We start from the raw sequence: 21,241 nt of genomic DNA on the forward strand, positions 1-21,241 counted from the left end.
GGCTATTTATAAAAAGGATGAGAGACATTCCAATGTTATCTAGAGGGAGGGAGTGCTAAGTCTTCTTGCTGGAGAAGATGGGATGGTCACAAGGACATGAATCGCCTACAAACCTGCAAGACCACCACATTCCAGGCAAAGGACTGATAAGCTAATTAACATAGGAAGCAAGAGTAAGCGGGTTTAGGTAACGAATATGTATAGGCGTTAATTGAATATTCATTTGTTTTATTGTATAAATGTGAGATGGTTCATCACTTCAGGCACGCATGCTTGTGGAGGAGCGATCCCCCGAGCATCTGTGTGCAATAAACATACCTACTTTATAACTTTCGAGTTATAGAGTCTAATTCCGCACGTCAGTTTGGCGAGCCAGGCAGGAGGATTTCTGCTCGGCTGAGGGACCAGCTGCGGAGCGGACGCTCCTAGGCACGCCCTGGGAGATCTCCTCGGAGGAGCCTCCTCTTCTCAGCTGTTCCCCCAGGAGCAGAAGAGAAACCCCTGGATCCACGGGTAAAACGGTATGTTTAGTAATAGGGCGGCTGGCGAGACGCACGGAGACATCCGGCGCGCAGCGTAGTCCCCAGGCGGAAAGGTACCTTGGGAGGGGGTTTGCTGACCGAGGGGTGGCCGCTAGCGATACTGAGGGCAGATCGAGCAAACCCGAGGTTACTGCCAGATCCTAAAAGCCCAGAGGCCTCGTGACGGAAAGCGGGGGGGCGCGACGGAATAAGGCGGAATCTCACAGGAACAAGTTAAGAGGGACCTCACAGCAAAAGTAAAAGGGAAACTTTTGCGTTGGGGGGGGGGGGGGCGGGGGAGAAAACATGGGAGTAACAAAATCTTAAATACTTCATAAAGATTTGGGAAGCTAAAAACTTCCTTTAGGTTGTCTTAAATTTGGGAAATTCCTAGAATGTAACAACTGAAATAGCGCTCTGTGTCTTGTTCTATGTGTTGTCTTGTTACATGTGTTACATGTTCAAACTTGGAGTTATGAAATGTATGTTATAAAAAAAAATATTCTGGTAATTCTAGGCAAATAGCTGAAAACTTAACACTCTGCTTAAGGCCAGAAAAGAATTAGAATCTGTTTTTTGGCAGTTGTTCATTGAAATGCGTACTTTGTGTGATAACGCGAACTGTCAGCATTACTAGGGCTGTATGTAAGCGCACGGTACCGTGTAACGTACTGCCTGTGTGACTGCGGGCTGCCCGGAGAGTGTGACATGTGTGGGTGTCACTGCAAAGCGAGTGGGGAGTCCCCATCTGCCTGTCCGTGTTCCCCGCGAGGGGCCGGCCAGAGAGGGACGGAGCGATTGAAAAATCAATTTATGAAGTGTTGGAATGCATAATTAGAAATTAGAGCGGGAGACTGTGGACAAAACATTAGAGCTAACATCATTTGGAAAAAGCACGAATTAACCTCTGCCCTTAGTGTCGTAGGTGCTGTCTGTATACTCGAACAAAGGGTGGCAAGTGTCTAAAATATATTATCTCCTTTCAAAAAAAAAAAAAAAGAGACCAAGAAATAAGGCTAAATAACTAATACATTGTAGACAAATATATCAGACTTATTAAGAAGATGGGGGGCAAACCGAGCCAAGAAATAAATACCAAAATACCCCTGAGATATATTTTGAAGCATTGGAAAGAATTTGGCGGAATTCCCAGAGGAAATTTGAACAAAAAAGACATTTTTAAAATATTGTCAGAATTGGTGGCCTTTGTATACATTAGGCGATGGTGAAAGATGGCCACCTGAAGGAAGTCTTGTATTACAACACAGTTTTACAGCTTATGTTGTTTCTTCGTAGGGAACAGAAGTGGGATGAAATAATGTGTGCAGATATGTTTATGTGGCAGAAAGAGTGCGGGATTAACATCACCCGATCTTTGAGTATGGCTCCAGAAAAGGATAAGGAAAAAAGCCCTGAGACCTAAACTAGAAAGATGTTCTTGTTGAAATTTTTGTGTTAAAAACCTCAGGTTGTGGTTCCTTCTGTGGAGCAACCAGAATGAAACACGTTGTAAGATAAAAACTTGTACTAATGTATGTAAAACCTGAGGCGGGGTGTGTGTGTGTGTGAGACCTTGTGAAAGTGTTAAGAGTATTGGAGTAAGTTTGTACAAACCCCCGTACCCGCTCGAAGGTGCGACTGAATCATGCTGGGATGCATGGCAGGGTGTTTGCTGTTTGCCTGCGGAGGCTGATCGGTAAGAACACAGACTTAAAGCAACAAGGAGCAGATTTGCATTCAGGGTCAGAAAGAGTTAAACCAGAAGTGCTGTTGCAGAGGCAGGCTTGTGTAACCTGCGGAGCAGGAACAGCATCTCCTGCCCCGAATCCTTCTGCTGGTGAGGAGGAGGGGGTTGCTGTTGCTGACAGTTGAGCAGAAGGACCTGACAATGTCACCCCAAGTGCTGCAGCATTTGCAGCACAACAGGACCGGTAACGGCCCCTTTAGGGCAGGCAGTGGGTCTGAGGAGAGTAAAGGTGAATCTCTGATGGGAAATTTAGATGTTTGAAAGTTGGTTATGAAAGGCTTGTCAGGATGATCTAATAGGACTAGATAAAGGTTCGAGTTACTAGGTAAGCGTGATATAGAAAAGTTGATAGAAGGAACAGGGAACGTGTACACAAGGTAAGAGAGGAAGAGCTGGATCGTGCTAAACTGGTAGAGGAGACGAGGCAGAGACAGGAGGAATGTCGGGCAGAAGTGAAAGAGTGAACCCCTCTCCTATGGGATCGGATCAGTGTGCATATTGTAGGGAAAGCGGACACTGGAAGCGAGATTGCCCTAAGCTAAAGAACCAGCAAGGGGCTCTAGTGAACTAGGGACTAGGAAAAATGAGGTGGAATTTTAGTGAATACAGAAACAACTTATTTGTTAAACTTCAGTAAAAAAAAAAAAAATTAATAATTTGTTACAGTTGTGGGAGCTGCTGGCCACCAGGAAAACATCCTGAAACCTTTAAAGTACAAACTAAGAAAACAATAAGAATGCCAAATTCACCAAAATCTTTGTTGGGATGAGATTTATTAGAACATCTAGACGTTTAAAGGAGAAATGAAACTAAAAGTTAAAAATGATCAAGTAATTGAAATAATGAGCTTATCTTTAATTAAACAGAAAAGAGGGAAAGAGGACCTCCCTGAAGTAAAAGAAATTTTTAACCAGGTGTATCTGAAAATAAATTCCAGGAAAGGTGAAAAATGCTTTACCTGTTACAGTAAAAATGATAAGGGGGAGGCTTGCCCAGTTCAGATAAAACAGTATCCCTTGGTCAGCAGGGCTGTGGGGGATATTGGCAGAAAAGCTGAAATAAAATACACTCTATAGTAGTTCTACTAATGTAAATCTGTGGTTTTTCCCATGACAGTGACTTGTTATGGGATGTGCAGATAAAACTCTGCATTGACAACGAAGTACAAGGAATAAGGTTGGTCAGGTGCCTCCTACCATAGTCAAGGGCAAGACTGGGTTGGCCTCGGTGTTTGCCACCAAGAAGAATCTTGAGCTCCGCTGTTGGCTGCAACCCAGTAGGCGTTGAGCGGTGGGAACATATGCCATGCCAGACCTTGATGAGAGGAATGGCCCCCGCTGTTGTAAGAGGGTCATCCAGGAAGGAAGAACATAAGATGGCCCACTGAGGCACTGATTTGGAAATTGGAAACCGCCTGGCTGACCATGAGGCCAGATGAGTAAAAGAGGAGGTGGGGAAAGAGGAATTGTCCTTAATACCAGATGGTAAAATCCAAACTGTAAGTGCAGATCAGGAACCAAACTATTCTAAAGAAAACTTAAAGGTAATTCAGGACATGAATGATAAATAAGTGGACTTATTTAAGGGATGGTCGTATAGTGGTACCATCCAATTTAATATAGACCACAGCCCTAACAGAACATAATAAGACGCACTGGGGAGCTGATACTTTATATATAAAGTCTAAATCAGAAATTGATAGGGCGAAACTTGTATACTGTAATAAAACAGGTGACTCGGCAATGTGAAATGTGTTTACGCAATAATCCCAATACAGCAAATAGAATAAAACTAGGGAACATTAGTAGAGGAAATTATCCAGGACAACAGTGGCAAGCTGATCCGAACTCCCAAGAAAAGGGGGGTACCGATATTTATTAGTTATGTCTGATATGTTTTCAGGTTGGCCAAAAACCTTTCCTTGTCGAACAAATAAAGCAAGAGAGGTAACGAAGGGATTGTTAAATGCAATTATCCCCCGCTTTGGGGTTCCGGCAACAATCTCTTCCAATAGAGACTCACACTTTTGTGCCAAAATAGTACAACAAGTGAGTACAGTATTGGGAATAGATTGGCAATTACATACTCCTCATTACTTCAGTGTTCTGTTTGGTGCTGTCGAACAATGATCAGAGAGCATAATGATCAGAGAGCATGATGATAGTTTTTAGAACAGGGGGATTGAATAATGAGCTACGTACAACGAGTGATGAATGGTATACTACTTTTTTAGAAAATTATGTGCTTATATATAATTATCCAAAGTTGGGAGGTGTTCAGGGACCCTTATTGTCAACATGATGAACACACCAAGACCCTTAGTGTCAGCACCACGGATGTACTAGACACAAGGTCCTTGGATTCGTTACCTTTATAAGGGCCATCTGGTCCTAAGTTTCTGTTGTGTATATAACGCTACCTAAACAAGGAATTTGAATCATGCTCATTAGTCTATCGAGGAACAGAGTCTATGCAGAAACAAGAAGGCAAAAAAGGTTCACTGGAGGAAGACTCCTGATCTTCATCTTGGAGACCCCCAGACAACCACTCCTCAAGGACATTGCGCAGGAGCGAAATATGTAAATGAATTCCCGGAATTGTAATGAATATGTAAATGATTCCCTGATGGAAACCATAATTGGTGGGATACTCTCTTTGGCTGGTCACCTTCTGCAACAGGAATTCTTAACGCTATGGTACACCCCATTGTGATCTTATTGATCAGTTTAGGAATTTCCTTAATACTAACCATTATGTTATGTTCGTGGGTTTGGAGAATGTTTAAAAGGGTAACACTTATGTATGATGCTTTATATCATTCGGGAAGACTGCTTAAGTAAAAGAATTTACTTAGTTTGATAGAAAAGGGGGGATTGATACGGAGAAATAGTGTGAAATAGGGACACTGGACATCGATTGTGATTGTATATGTCTGCTCAAGGAATGTGGGTATGGTGACTGGTCATGGGTGCGGTGTCTGGTCACATAGCCACACAGCTCTGAGGGGACACCTCTAACAAAGGGGCTATTTATAAAAAGGATGGGAAAAGGATGAGAGACATTCCAATGTTATCTAGAGGGAGTGCTAAGTCTTCTTGCTGGAGAAGATGGGATGGTCACAAGGACATGAATCACCTACAAGCCTGCAAGACCACCACATTCCAGGCAAAGGACTGATAAGCTAATTAACATAGGAAGCAAGAGTAAGCGGGTTTAGGTAACGAATATGTATAGGCGTTAATTGAATATTCATTTGTTTTATTGCATAAATGTGAGATGGTTCATCACTTTGGGCATGCGCGCTTGTGGAGGAGCGATCCCCCGAGCATCTGTGTGCAATAAACATACCTACTTTATAACTTTCGAGTTATAGAGTCTAATTCCATACGTCAAGGGGAGATTAAGAGAACTGCAGTCCTACTTCTCACAAGCATATCTACAAAAATAGGTTAATCTTAATAGGGAGGAAAGAGTTAGGAAAACTGTAAACTTTTTTGCATTGAACTTATCTAGGGCAACATTCTGACTGGACTTCAAAGGCTGGAAACCTTCAACTCTGCAAACAGGTACTACATTTTTCAGTGAGTATCCTACCTGGGTATTACAAATACCAGTGAGACCTGGACAGGCCAGAGAATTGGGCAGAGAGGAACCTGATGAAGTTCAGCAGAGGCAAGTGTAGGGTCCTGCACCTGGGGAGGGACAACCCCACGCACCAGCACAGGCTGGGGCTGACCTGCTGGAAGGCAGCTCTGCGGAGAAGGACCTGGGGAGTGCTGGAGCACAGCAAGGTGCCCATGAGCCAGCAGTGTGCCCTGTGGCCAAGGCGGCCAGTGGGATCCTGGGGGGATCAGGAGGAGCATGGCCAGCAGGTCCGGGGACGTGATCCTCCCCTTCTGCTCTGCCCTGGTGAGGCCGCATCTGGAGTGCTGTGTCCATTGCTGTGGTCCCCAGTTCAAGAGAGACAGGGAACTACTGGAGAGGGTCCAGTGAGGACTACAGAGATGGTGAGGTGGCTGGAGCACCTCCCTTCTGAGGAAAGGCTGGGGGAGTTGGGCCTGTTTAGCCTGGAGAAGACTGAGAGGGGATCTTAGTAATACCTACAAGTATCTTAAAAGTGAGTGTCAAGAGGCTGGGGCCAGGCTCTTTTCAGTAGCGCCCAGCAACAGGACAAGGGGTAACGGGCACAAACTGCAACACAGGAAGTTCCATCTAAATATAAGGAAGAACTTCTTTACTGTGAGGGTGAGCGAGCACTGGAACAGGCTGCCCAGAGAGGTTGTAGAATCTCCTTCTCTGGAGACATTCGAAACCTGCCTGGACACAACTCTGCAGCCTGCTTTAGGTCCAGCCCCCCTGCTTTAATGCATGTACATCACAGAGTGAGATAAGATTACAGAAAGGATCAGCACAATATTTTTTCTCAGTGTAGGCTTTTGGATAGTTTTGATGTAAATTTTGTGACTTAGAACTCTGGAAGGAATATTTGGGACTTCTGGTGAATATAACTTAATATGCAATCATATGCAATTAGTTATCTAAATACTGTTTGATTTGTGATTTGGTTACCTTGTAAGCTTTGTATCATGCTAATCATGTTTCAGCTTGGATAATCTGTCTTTTATCACACCAACTCATGGAATATACAGCTGCTGCAGTCTACTTTGCTTCTGTTATAAACCACAGCAATCGAGGATGGTTTGTCTTGAGCCTGCAATGTGCATACCTGTGCAAAGGTCTAAACTGTACACTTGTGCAGACTGGAACATAATCTAAATGCCTTCTCTCTGGGGTTGAGACAGTTGTTCTGCCCTTACCACCTTTTCATCATGAGTTACTCCTGTTTCTTCCTGAAAGGTTAGTACTTCTCTTTGCAAACTTGATGGCTCTTACCTTGAGACTTAATGGAATTTGAGTCACTTCTATGCATTGCACAGGTATTGTTTCTATAATTGAATTATAACTTTTCTTCTTCCACTAGTTGCCACAATAAATGTAGCAAAACTCGTTATATGAGCACACAATACAGAAGGAGAAGGAGCTCTCTTGTTTCAAGCAAAACTGATTTCATTTTCTCTCAGATACCAGGATTACTTGTGGTGGCATGGAGAACAAGGACTGCTAGTTTACATGTCCTCATCTTGTCTCCCTGGTTCTTGATTGATGCCAATGCTGCGTGATCCCTGCAACATTTTTGTTTTGGCAAAGAAGGCTCAGAGCCAGGTTGACTTGTAATATGTAGTTGTTGCTTTGCATTTGTGGTATGCTGTCATCCATGGTGCAGCCTCGATGCTGTCAGCACTCCAGGCAGTACAGCCAGTTCTTTGCTTTTACCTGTGTGCGTTCTTGGCTTTTATAACTGTTCTTGTTCTCTTGACTTACTGCATGTACACTGCTTGCTTAACTCCTACTCAGCCATTTCTTCTGGTGCACAATTATTTATGGTCTTTGTGCTCCAGTGTAATGATTTGTTTACAGAGCAGGTTTCACCTGTGAACTTCTAATACCCATTTGCTTCTCTGAGGGAAGGAAGGCATCATTACCAAAAAAGGCTATAGTTAGGTCTGCTTTTCTCTGAATCCCTCTGCCCCCTCTTGCATTTCATACTCAACTTTGTCAACTATGTCTCTGAGGTAAGGTATTCTTGCCACAAGGTTCTAATAAAATCACAGGATAAAACAGGGATATGTCTGCATGTGGCTTGTCAGGTTGAGGTAGAGAAACTTCTTGAAGAGCTAAACTGAGTGCTTTGAACACTTTTGGCAGGTTGTGTTTTGACATACGCCTTGCTGATACCCAGTAGTGTGAGAGGCTGGGGAAAAGACATGCATGGCTGCAGTCTCTTTTTGGCTCTAAAATACAGCACTGGCTAGGATAACCATCTGTTGATTCTAATCTTCCCAAAGACCTACTGGGAATTAGATTTGTTCCTTCTATAGCCCACCACCACTACCAGGAAGGCTCCAGAAGCAGCTGTGTTCTTGCTAGTTTGAGAACTCCACTTGGCCAAAGTTTGTTCATTGTATAATGTCTATTTCTCATTTTTAAGCTTCCTTAAGTAGAGCTGGAATAAAGTCTTCCTGGATGCTATTTAACTAGCCTTGTATCGTCTCTGTGTTCAGTTCCAGTATTTTCTTTTTTTCCCCTTCTATTTCTGAGCAATTTATTCATAAAATTTATATTATTTCCTTTTAGAAATGCTTACTCTTTCAAATAAAAGGACAGGGAGTTGTGTGACATGTGTGCCTGTCTTTTTCTTCCAAAGAATGAAATCCGCAGGCGGGTCCTGCAGAAGGATTTTCCAAGAGACTTGCTGTGTGGTCAGCGCCGAGGCCATCAGTGCTGTGACCATTTCTCTAGTGCTGTTGGCTCAGACAGTGCCCATAAACCCCTCATGCTAACAACGTTCATTACTGTGGTGCAAACAGAATGGTATGCAGAGAAGGGAGGAGGAGAGGGGATGTGTCACTTCTAGTTAGAAAGCATTAGTTGGATGTGGTTTATTGCCTACTGCATACTGCGAGAGATTTGTGCCACTTCAGTGGGACACTGGTGGTTACACTAAGCTGCCTTTGACAACTGTTTGTGAACTATGTGCTTTGGTTTTGGGAATCTGTGAATGATTTTTATTTTTTTCCTGAGGAAGAAGTTCACTGGCAAAGAAAATTAACAGATAATTAAAGTATTGCAATCTGGCAATTCTGAAGAAGTCTACTACTGGGCTGACAAATGTAAAACTTTTTCTGGCTACTTGAAACTCAACCATATGTTCAGGAGCTTCCTCTGGTTTTCTCACATCAGCACCCCAAGGCAGCCAACAGTGCAGAAAGGCAGTGCCACCATGGTTTTTGTATTTACGTATTATGGTAGAAACTGATTTTAACCTGTTGGACTTAACTGTATGAGTTGAAATGCTGATACACAGCCAGATCACGTTTCCCTCCCACTAGAGGCAGTGTCTGACCTAAATAAGGCAGATGGTCAGATGTGGCAACAACTGTCTGGTATTAACACTCATCTCTCTGAGAACCATCACTGCCAGCTTGAAGCTCCTTGTAAGGATGGAAGAACTGGGCGCTGTCACTCAGCATGCAGCTTGAGCCTGCTTAACTTCATATTCTTGTAGAACTTCTTTAATAAGGCTCTTTATATTGACCTTACATAGGAATCCAGGGGCATGCAGGATTGCTTTCTTCCATCTGTCACTCATTAACTCCAGTAAGACTTAGTGCCTTTAGCCAGCACCAGACTCCCTGCTGCTGGCTGGTCACCTGGGTGTCAGAAATGTGTAAACGTGCTGGGAAATGCTGCTGTCTCCTTTTTTCCTAGCACAGTGTTTCCTTAATTTCACCACAGTTAAATGTCTATGTCAGTTATTTGCAAGGTAAAGGTATTGGCTGTGATTAGGAAACCTGAGATATCACATAATGAAATCCCGATTTAGGAATTAAATGCTATACTGCACACAGTTGCTGGGAGGTCAGAAAGAATGACATTTATATTTGGCATTACATGATACTGTGCTAGAAAGGGTCAACAAAGCACCTGCAGAGTTCAGTGCAAAGCTGTCTAATGTTACTCTTCTGTACTTTGATTACAACAATTAACATACCTGGAAAAGTTTATTTGGTACATTTCCTTAAGAGACGATGCAGATTTTAATCCACTTTAACATCGGAGTGAAAAAACAATTACGCAACATAAAAGTGGTTTGGTGGGTTTAAGCAAATTTGCCTGGAAATACCAGCCTTGTGGGTTTTTTAATACTAAAACCTTCAAATGCAATGAAGTGCTTTCTTTAAAGAGAGTCCAACAAGTGATATAAAACATTTCATTTGATCAGAGTCTAAGCAAATCTGACTACTTAAGTGCATGGATTATTTTTTTCTTTTGATTTTTTTTTAATTAACTACTACCAGCTGTAAAAGATTAGTGTGAATTATGGAAAACTAATCAAGATGTAGTGGAAGACACCACCATTTAGCATTATTACCAACCTGATATTCTGGAAGGGCCAGTTACAGGTGCATGTGTGGCCCCACATGCACTGACATTCTCTGTCGTCAGCCCCGTCTCAGAGATTTATGTTTGCAGGTTGCTCTTGCCTTGCACTGGCAGATCATTCAGAGTTCTCTTTGCTGTTGCAGTTACTCCATGTGCCTTCCTGCACCTCCACACACAATCTTGAAGGTGTTCATCCAATTACAGCAGTAACAAATACTGGAATATTCACAGTTGCTTTTTGTCAGATCAACTGGGCTATACTGTGCTGTTGCAGCAGGTCCTGGCCTGATTCCTAGATAGGCTAGCTTTTGGAAGATGTCCAAAGGTGTCATGGCTTCTGGAAGCCCTTGGCTACCTAGGAGGATTTGGAGAGGAGTGGTCCATAATCCAGCTGCTGGTGCATACTTAAAAAAATTGAGAAAGTCATGAGTTTATTATGGCCTGCAGCCACCTAGACTGCGAGACAAGGATGGTCTTGCAGTCACACACAAGTGAAGCTCATACGTGGTAAATACATTATTTTACTCTCTGATCAGGCCTTTGCATGATGCTCCCCTTTACTGGAATACTTTTTCAGGTAACCATACAGGAAACCATTCCAGCAGACATCACAGCAGTTAGGTCATTAGCTGTATAAGAGGTCCGGTTGGGATCTGAATGGTGGTTTCCAGAACATGTGCATGCACATGCACAGACATGTCCCCTGCTTCCCATAACTACATTCTTCACTGGTGTCTAATTGCTATGCTCAAGAAAAATACACATTTATCTATAAAGCAATTTCACATGTATTGTATATGAGTCTAAATTTACACCATAAAAATTAACTGATTTTATGTAAGTGTTGACCACAATGCGTAACAATCTGGTTTTGTTTTCTTTCTGACTGCATTTACATTTTGAAAGATTTTCTGTGTTTCATTTCACCTGAAAAACAGCCAAATGGTAGATTTCTCCTTCTCATTGGATGCAGACTTTTTGTGCTCTTCTCATTGCCAGTTGGCACAAACCAAAATCCTTTAATTACTGAAAAATCCTGAAATTACAGCACTAAAGCATCATTCCAAGTTGCAGCTTCATTCCAGAAGGTGTGAACAAAACAGGACAATTCCTAATATTCTTACCCTAAAATACGCTGGGCCGGTCTGTACTGTGCAAGTACTGAAGAAGCAGAGAGTCCTTGACATTCCTGGTAAGTTACGATTTCCCTGTGCTATGCCAAAAAGTTTTCTGCTTCACCACTCACATCTTTTGAGTTCTTTATAGAGGTAGTAATACTGCAATCTTCTCACAGTGAGAACCTCTGCTTCTGTTATACGCGTAGAAACGAGTTGGGAATGAGTAAAGTGGATGCATGTAAAGGTGCAACATGTGCAAGTGAAACTCATCTGAGCAAAGCCGATGTGGCACAGAAGGCCATGAGTGCACGTGATACTGGGCTGGGTATCTTGCAGGCACAGTTTTGTAGGCTGCCTGAAGATAAATGGCTCAAAGTTACATGCTTCTGGGACTCCAGGTTCTGCCACTCTGGCTCTGCTTGTACACACACAGAGTGAGGAAAGTGGCTTGCTCCCAGGGCACAACTGTCTTCTTACCAGTTTTTCATCTGGGAAGTGCCACGTAGTTAAAATTTCTAACCATGCGCTTTCTTTTGTTCCTTGCTCCCTGGCACCTGTACTGAGACCAAGGTTTACTCCATTCCTGAGTAGTCCTTGGCTGTCTTATTCCCTATAGGGCCACTTCTTGCCCCCATTCAGCCTGATTCATTAAATCCGTAGATCTGTGTTTGTAAAATTCCTCATATAAAGCAAGGCCAAAGGATCTTGCCATGCTGTACTGATGCTATGGATTCCCTGTCACTTGAAAGCCCTAAATCAGAATTAGCATCTCTCTCTTCAGAGTGGCACACTTTACCCTGCCAAAAGCAACAGTCTGAGGCAGGAATTACTGGTTGAAGATTTCTGGCCAGTAAATCAGGTTAGCTGTCTCGTGATTTCAGAATATGTATTTGATGGTTAAGCCTTATTCTAAATGCATGGGTAGTTTCAGAGTGACACTTTATTCATGCAGTAACATCTGCTCATTGCTTTGCTATTAGCCTACTTAATGCTTGCCAGCAACACAGCAGGGAAGTTCAAGCCTTTCTGGTGACAGATTTTTCACTCAAAAAGCCAGAACGCACTTCCCAGGGCTCTGGGGTGCTCTGGCTGGTTGGCAAGTCCATTACAGAGCTTGGCTGCGCAGAGGCTGGATGTATCTGTCAGTGATAACAGTGCTGACTGGCACTAACAAACCCGCTTGGAGCCGTGAATTAGTGGTGTTCCCCACCCAGTGAATGCCTGTCCCTATTGCAGACACGCTGATGCATGGTACAGCTACTTGCACCCTTTCACCATACCCATATGTCACCTTCACCATTCTCTCTTTGCAAGACAGTTTCCTTTTTAAATTAAACCTCAGATTCTCTTTCATGCTTTGAGCTGATTTTGCAGATGTTGAAATTAAACAAAGCCTGACCAGTCAGTTTCTGTGATTGCATAAGAAGTCTGGAAGAGAAACAGCAGATGAATGCGGTTTTGCTGAGTTCTTACCGTGTTGTGGTGCTGGGGCTCCCATGTCTTAACCACACGCTTCAGGAAGCTGACTTATGTTTCAAAGTTAAAAACACCTGTGGTTTTCTATTGCCTGTTCGCTGGCCATACTACTTTCCTGTCCGTTCTTCAGTTCTTTATTCTTTCTCTTCAGCCCTGCCTCTGGGGAGAGGAGGTGTAAATCAGAGAAGGTGTGCTGTGACTGCTGCCCCCAGTCCTGACTTAAGAAGTCCTCACCCGAGGTTGGGGCTTTTGCTGCTCCTACAGAGCAGGAGAGTCTGCCACATCTGTGCCTGAGCTGTGGTGGGGCCCTCTGGGATGCCCACAAGCAGTGTTCTTTGCAGCTAAACAACCATCTGGTTGACAGAATTAATCTTAGGACAGTGGTAAATACCCTGTCTCTGAGTGCATGCAGATGTTAGAGCACCATTAAAAATAAAGCACAAGTCTGCTTTTTATAAACGGTATCCTGATGGTAACTCTAGTCTCTTCGGTCCATGGTATAACACCAAATTATGTAATACCAATCCATTGCATGATCTGCTTCCTAAAGCATCAGCTTTCTGTTTGCACACACGAAAGAGAAAGGGGGTTTATGCAACATCCTGCAATCCATACCGATTGCCTTTTTGGTAGGTGTAGCTATGTTATCTGCATATATGTACCTGTGTGCAGGTTAATAGCTTTTAGTTGTACTGATCTCCTAAAGCTAGGGCAGTTTAAGATGAGAAATAGAGTTCAAAATAGTTATCTTAAATATTATAGCATGCATGCACACATGAACACAGGCAACAAAGCAGACAAGGCAAGGGTGTCTTTCCACAGAAGCCTTTGCTGCTTCATTGGTAGCTTTGTCTGCCATACCAAAGATGTACATGGACCTGTTGGAGTGAGGCCGGAGGAGGGACATGAAGATGACCAGAGGGCCGGAGCCCCTCTCCTATGAAGACAGGCTGGGAGAGTTTGGGTTGCTCAGCCTGGAGAAGACTCCAAGGAGAACTTATAGCAGCCTTCCAGTATCTAAAGGCGGCCTACAAGAAAGCTGAAGAGGGATGTTTTACAAGGGCATGTAGTGACAGGACAAGGGGTAATGGCTTTAAGATGAAATAGGGTGGATTTAGATTGGATATTAGGAAGAAATTATTTACTGTGAGGGTGGTGAGGCACTGGATATAGAGCAGCTGTGGGTGCCCCATCCCTGGCAGTGTTCAAGGCCAGGCTGAATGAGGCTTTGAGCCACCTGGTCTCATGGAAGGTGTCCCGGCCCATGGCAGGGGGGTTGGAACTAGATGATCTTTAAGGTCCTTTCCAACCCAAACCATCCTGTGGTTTTATAATCACTGCATTGGAAGCTGAGAAATCCTTGGCTAGTGCCTTGTACTACCCCTGGTTCCTAGGAACTTACGCTGGAGAAGGTATTTCAGAAACACTGGGAAAGGCCTCAGCTCCTGTGAGGAAAGCACAGCCCTGAAGCCATCCTTTACACGTGGCTTTTCCATGAAGGCGTGGGCTGTGAAATGGCCGTGGGGTGCAGCGGAGCAGTTTGAACCTGAGGTCTGCGTGTGGCAGCGCTCGGTGTGGTGCCAGGTCCGATAAAGACCTTTATGCTCATACACCTCATTCGGTGACTTCCATTAAACTCCAGCTACTACCAAACAGGTGTTTGAGAGGGTGCACAAGCAGGCGCGTGATCTCAGCGGTGTCCTCGAGAGCCCGCAGGGGACGGGCCGGCGGGGGCCCTTCTGCACGGCACGGCTGCAGGTGGAGCTGCCGCTCGGCGGGATCGGGAGCCGAGCCGAGGAACGCCAGGCGCGCTGCAGCCCGGCCGTGCGAGGGCAGGCGGGGCCCGGCAGCCGCCGCACCGCTCTCCGCGCCAGGCGGGGCGTATGGGCGTCCCCCCGCCGGCGGGCGTGGAGCTCCCGGCTCGGAGGGTGCCCCCTCGCCCGGGGAGGCGGGAGCCGCAGCCACCGCGGCGCGGCCCTTACGCGGCGACTCCGCGCCCCCCCGCCCGGCCCGGCCCGGCCCGGCCCGGCCCCCCGCCGCGCGGGCTGACGACAGCGGAAGCGGTGCGTCGGCGCCGGGCCGAGCGCGTCGCGGCCGGCGGCGGGCAGGGGCGGTGCGGTGCGGCTCCTCCCGCAGCGGCGCCCCCCGCGCTGCCCGGCCCGGCCCCGCCCGGCCCCGCCCCGGCCGCCCCGTCCCGTCCCGTCCCAGCCCTGCCCGCTCCCGCATGAGGGAGGCAGCGAGGGAGCCAGGCCGCGCCGCGCCGCCGGCATGTCCGCGCCCTGCTGCGCCGGCCAGGTAGGGGGCTGGGGGGCGCGGGGAGGCCGGCAGGTGTGCGGGGCGGGGGGGTGCCGCCCCCGCAACCCCCGCTGCGGCGGACGGAAGGATCCGTCGGGAGACGGCGCTGGGGGTCAGGCCGGGGGCTCCGGCACGGGGAGCGAGGGGCCGGGGAGCCGCGCCCCTGCGCTGCCCCTCGGCCGCAGCGCGGTCCGCCCGCGGGGAGCCGGCGCCTTCCAGCAGCAGCAGCGCTGCGGGGGCGTCTGTCGCCGAAGCCGGGCTCCGTGGGGTTTGAGGCGGCGTGCTGGCGGCGTGCCCCGGGTGAGCCGCCCGGGCGCTCCGGGGGGAAGGCGGGGGGCTGCCGGCCTCCCCGGGCGTGTGCGGGCCGCGGACGGGCGCTGGGCTGTGGGCGGGGGCGCCGGGGCAGCCTTGCCGAGGGCCGGCGCCGCCAGGAGCGGCTCCCGAGGGCGCCACGGACCAGCGGGAGATGCGGGGGGCGGGGGGAGCGTCGCCGCTGGCGCCTGGTGGCGGGGAGATGACACCCCGGGGTATGAGAAGTGGAACGGTCTGAACTCGTCTCGGTTGCTGGCTGCCTGGCGCTCCTGTCGCTGTACGTGTGGCCGGTGGAGGGGTTCAGCAGGTGCAGGTGCTGGTGGAGGAAGTGACAGATGAGAGCAAGTGGTGATGGAGGGTGGTGCGGCACCTTTGAGCATCCACGAGGTGAGGGATCGGCGCTCCGCATCCCACCGCGGTGCACCTGCTCTCTTGGCTGAAGGGGCTCTGGCGGGCGAGGGTCCGTGGACTTGGAGGAGAAGAGTGGTTGCAGGGCCCTGGCCGGAGCTCCTCGGCTGCACTCGGAGAAGGACTCCTGTTCTTACCAGCTGTCTCTAGCATGGTGTTAGCCCGCACCTCCCCCAGACGCTTTAATTTTTCCAAGTCTCCACTTCTGCAATAGAAACCAATTCCTACTTGTCCTGCCTGCAACAGACTAACCAGAGAGCTTATTCTTGTTGTTCCACGTATTTAAACATGTCCGTATAGTCCAGATTCTATCGATACTTCTTCTTTGGCCACTCTGCCCACCCTTGGCATCTGATTATTCTCTTGCTTTTGTCTGAACGACCTGGGGAAAAATCTCAGCCCTTGCCTGACGACTGAAATCCTGGGCTAGGTTTGGTCATCTACATTGTGGTTCTTTCGGCCTGCAGTGGGCTGGGAGGCTTGCTAAGCGTGCCTGCACGCACCCGTGCGCCGCCGGCTCCCCTGTGCCTTGCCGAACAGCCCTGGGTGGTCATGGGGGACGCAGTAGCTGCATTTGCTAAGTGACCTTAAAGCAGGGGGCCTCCCTGACTGCTGCTTCGCCTAGGTTTTGGCAGTGTGTGAAAAAAGTTTCGGAGCAGTTCAGTAAAGTTAGTAGGTGCTGTTACTGAAGTGCTTCATGGACGTCTGCGTTTGCCTTGCTTTTTTTGGTGTAGCTCCTGAGGGAGGTAATGTAATACCAAGAGAGGATGAAACTATTGTGAGACTCGTGTGGTGAATGACATGGCATTAGCGTGACTTTGAGACATTCTTGAAGCCACTGTTCCTACCCCATGCAGTAATATCTGATAGTAATGTTTTATTGACAATGATGTGTCAGTTTGGAGTCCGTAAATAGACTGAACTCCTTAGTGATGTTGGAGCCAAAGCAAAAGCCCTAAAGTAGATGCAGTCATCACGCTAAAATTATGCAATACCCTGAGGAGATGTATTCTGCTGGCTCAAGCACTATTTTTGATGTAAGACTTATCTGCTAAATATGGCAAATTGCTGGAGTTATACCAGCAAACCTAGTGTGGATAAACTTTTTTATAGGCTAAGATGATAAATGACATAAATCATGTTTCAATAGCATGCAGTGCAACTTTTTTTGAAGGAAAAATAATCTTTCCATTCACAACTTGATTTAGTCCAACCTTAGTGAAGGGATGTTTGTTTAACATGATTGATACACAAGAAAAAACAAGGGGATGGAAGTTCTTTCTCTCTTCAACAGAACTTCCTTAGGCATTTTATGGGTACCGTTAATCAAGCTGGAAGATTGAGAAGGAATTTGGCCTTTTCTTAAATGTTCCCCTGAAGATGAAGTTAGCCCTTCTCCAGAAACAGAGATGGTGTGCTTGAGGAAAGGTGGAACTTCATATGAGTTGTGAAAAACAATGCTTATGTTGGGTCCCTCCTTTTTCCCTAAAATATACTAGTTTAATGGGTTTGATACCCCGTGGGGTAGGGTTTTTTTGTATGTAGTGGTTTTGCCCTGTGTGTATATCTTTTATCTACCTCTCCGTTTCTGTGGTTCTGTTTTCCTAGACCTGACTGAGAACTTTGGTATTGTGCTTCTGAGCTGTCTTATCATGCGTGGATGTCTGTAGTTGATATAAAACTGTCATTGATATAAAACTGTCATTTGACTATCTATTTTTTCTTCATTCGTAACACCAGCAAATTTTCCTGGTGTGAAGTAAGACGATGAGTGATCAGTACTTTTTGGTATTGGGTCAAACTGTGCTAACCGTCTACTTGATGGTGCCTGTCAGAATAAATGCATTCAGGTTTCACAGCCCAGATTCCTGTAGTTATAGGATACAGCGGCAAGCTGCCAAACTTCAGTGTACTTTGGTTATGCTGATTTTGCACTCAAAAATTATTTTCAATAATCTTAATTAACATTACTGTGTGACTTGTATCCTTGCCTAGTCAACCCTGGGAACTTGCTTTCAAGGAACTTGGTCATTTATAAACTTTAGTTTCTGCAGTTGGTTTTTATTGAGTGACACACAACCATGTTTTGAAGAGAATTGTGATTTTTAGGTTTCTGAGCTGTAATAAGCTTGCTAAATGTTTCTTTTTCTAGTGTTTCGTTGGTAGACCTATTTTGAGAATGCAGTGAGAATACAGTTTGGCTTGGGCCTGGCCTCCACAATGCTTTTGATTACATAAAAACATCTGCTTAAACTGACAGGAAACAGGATTTTACATTTGGCTTTTCTTCAGTAGTTATTCTCAAGAGAATAAAGTTGAGATCATGGTTAAGAAAAGCAGCTGTTGCGGAAAATCTTTATTAAAATGAATATGTTTTTCTCCAGAGTTAAATAAATGTAATTTAGATAGTTAACATCAGGTTTTGGGGGGCAGTATGTTGTAGCTGGGTTGTTCAAGAAGATAGATTTTTCAGCTAGAGCTGGTAGTTGTTCAAGCTTATAAAGCTATTTTTGTAGGTCCGTTAAATCTTGAGTGCTTTCTTTAATACTGTTCTGCACTTAGAAATCATATTATGTAGTAAATGCAGTAAGATGTGCTGCAAGTTGGAGTATTGGATTTTCATTTTATGCTTAGACTTCTAATTCTAGTAGGGGTTTAAAAAAAAAACCAACAACTTTATTTATAAGGTTGGCCTCAGCCAATCTTAAGACTGCTGGCTTCTGGGGCAGGGTAGGGAAGCCCCCTGTGCGCGCTGGGGCTGCCTGCCTCTCTGGCACTGCTTGTTTGCATCTGTAGGTCGAGAAGGGGGCTTGCAATCCTGCCCTCGTGGTCTGCTCTTTTCATTACACGGTGAAAAGGGTGGCTCTGTCATCTTTGTCCAGGTTTGTGTCCTCTGAGGGAGCCAGGGCATTGCTGGGGCATTTGTGTGGGGTGATGCACTGCAGCACTATGGGATGGTGCCAGTGGTGTTCCTGGCTCTGCTCCACAAGGTGTTCCCCAAAACACGTCTCTCCTTCTGCAGGTGGGTGAGAGGGGTTTGGTTTGTTGTGTTTAACCTGAGCTGGTCAGTTAAAATAAGATAAATTTAGCTGTGTGTCTTACCCCCTCTCACAGCTACCTTTGCACGCTTCTGCCACCACTTACTAATCATGATCGAAGGGGAAACTAGCTATCTGAGTTCTGATGTGGAGTACTGTAGTGTACTCCACTTAAATACAGTTAGGAAAAAGTGACTGGGGAAGGACTTTTCTTCTTGCTTGGCGAAACGTGGAGTTTTTGTTTTAAACGGGTGATTGCCTGCACAACTGAAGTAGCAAAGCCTGGTTTTCTGTCGCTTTGTCCATTGAGTTTGGTATCTTACATCAATTCCCTTTCTAGTAAGTACTGAACTTGTGATGCAGCCTTTTTCTTGCTCAGGGTTGAGAGGTGACTTTCCTCTGCTAAATCTTTTGCCTATTTTCAAGGATTTTGTAAGAACATAGTATCTTTGAGGCCCCCATCTGTCTGCCGTAGCTGAATAAAATTTGCTGCTGCATTCAGAAGCGATTAGAAAGGGAGGGAAAAGCAACCAAAAGACAGTGAGATCCTCTAAGTGATATCTAGCTATGCGTTTAATCCTCATTATTTTATTGTTGTCAACGTGAAATTAGTGAAGTTAGGTTGGTCATTTATCTGTAACTTTGGATTAATGACTGTGCCCTTGAAGGAGAACTACGAGCCTAGTAAGGGGAACATTTTGCCCCAGGAGGTGCCAACAGCCAATTAATTGCAACAAAGACAAGAATTCAGCAGAATGAGACTGTAACTAAGGGAAAGAGAAAGGCAGCGGGGGAGATCATGACCACTGACTGACTCAAGGAAGAAAAGACTCACCTCTGCCACCCTCCCTCAGATGTGGGTAGTAAATTGAAAATACACTGTGTACTATTTACTCTTGTAAAAAGACAAAGCCAGACATACATAGACCAGTAGAAAACTACCATGCATAACTAATTGCTGATGGTATCTTTTAGGCAGAGTTTGTAAAATACACATGCGTAACTGGGCTATATGAATACTTTTCTTGTTCTCCTGGGCTTTGGGCTTGCTTTGTGGAATACCACTTAGCCCCCAGCTTTGCACAAATCTGTAATAAAGAAACACATACTCTTTGTGTCAATTGGCTCTTGCACACTGGGTGAACGGTTATGTTGACAACAGTAAGATAACAGGGATTTGAATGCATAGCTAGACATCATAAGTGTTGTGTCATTTGACCCTTGCATTGCTAGGTTGGAATCCTTCCCTTGGCACTGCATAAGAGGCAGAAGATACCCTTTCTCATTCCAGGTAGAAGACCATCTTTCTTATTCCTGCTTGATTTCCCATTGCTGCCTTCTTTATTCTTTTAACCTTCACTTTTAAGGGTAAGGGGATACTTCTCTGTGGAAGGATATAAGTCCTACTGCAGCTATTATTTCAGTTTTTGCCAGTGTAGGTATTCCAGGATGTTTTTTCCATTACTGAGACTCATTACAGTGGATGCGCTCACAGTTGTGGGTGCAAGACATACATGTTGCCAGGAGCAGTTGAATGAAAGCCTGAGCTATGACTACAGATCTGGTCTGGAGCTGATGACTGCTGTCATCCCAAACACATGCTAAGGCTGTTCTCAACTTCGATGTGGTGTTCTCAGCGTAGCCATGTGAAGATGCTTGGACCTTAGGTAGCTTCCAGGGTCCTTCTCATACCTGAGTTCATGGTACTTCCACTTCTTGCTCAACTGTGTGGGCTTTAATATGTTTTGGCATATTAAATATCTAGCCTCCTAGATTTTTAGGCTGTGATCGACCATTCTGCTGACTTGAATTTGACCTACTGCATTGTTCAGGTCGCCCAAGAGAGAGGCTTCAACATCAGCATGAGCTATGTGTGAGGCAGCGAGGGACTGAACCAGCCGGAGCTGGGCGGGCTGTAGCATTTACTCATGACAGCATGTGGAGTGGGGGTGGGGGGGAGGTGTCTCCACCTTTATTTTGAAGCGTGCCCTGACACACCTAGCAATCTCGTCATTTTAATTAGCAATAACTATGCTGGGATGCTGTTTGGAGTTTAGTGATAGGAACTCCCAGCAATTAGAAATGGCATATGCTCAAGTATTTAAACATACAAATGTACACAGTCTGAAAATGGAAAGTTTTGCACCACTTTCTGTCCAGTAGGACTCATCCAAATATTGACATATTTTTTAACCTGTCATTTCTTGCACTGAGTTTTAACAGGAGCCATTCTTAATGTTTTCTGAAGAGACCTGTCTCATGTGGTGTTTTTTTTTTCCATGGCTTTTTATGTCACTGACAAACCTGCAGTTCGGGAATACT

General features: G+C 45.8%; 1 protein-coding gene and 1 long non-coding RNA gene across 2 annotated transcripts in view; both read left to right on the plus strand.

The window, feature by feature from the left end:
* The first annotated feature begins 3,401 nt into the window (after positions 1-3,401).
* LOC129734720 (uncharacterized) overlaps positions 3,402-21,241 on the plus strand; it is a 121,443-nt gene continuing 103,603 nt past the window's right edge. The window contains exon 1 of the long non-coding RNA XR_008730238.1: positions 3,402-6,140. This is a non-coding gene — a long non-coding RNA (uncharacterized LOC129734720). The remainder of the gene's footprint in view (positions 6,141-21,241) is intronic.
* Positions 14,970-21,241, plus strand: part of SERINC5 (serine incorporator 5) — a 44,008-nt gene continuing 37,736 nt past the window's right edge. Inside the window, exon 1 of the mRNA XM_055699185.1 lies at positions 14,970-15,161. Within this exon, the coding sequence (XP_055555160.1) occupies positions 15,135-15,161 (27 nt within the window). The 5' untranslated portion in view covers positions 14,970-15,134. The remainder of the gene's footprint in view (positions 15,162-21,241) is intronic.

The sequence above is a fragment of the Falco cherrug genome, chromosome Z, assembly GCF_023634085.1.
Source record: "Falco cherrug isolate bFalChe1 chromosome Z, bFalChe1.pri, whole genome shotgun sequence".
NCBI classification, from domain to species: domain Eukaryota; kingdom Metazoa; phylum Chordata; class Aves; order Falconiformes; family Falconidae; genus Falco; species Falco cherrug.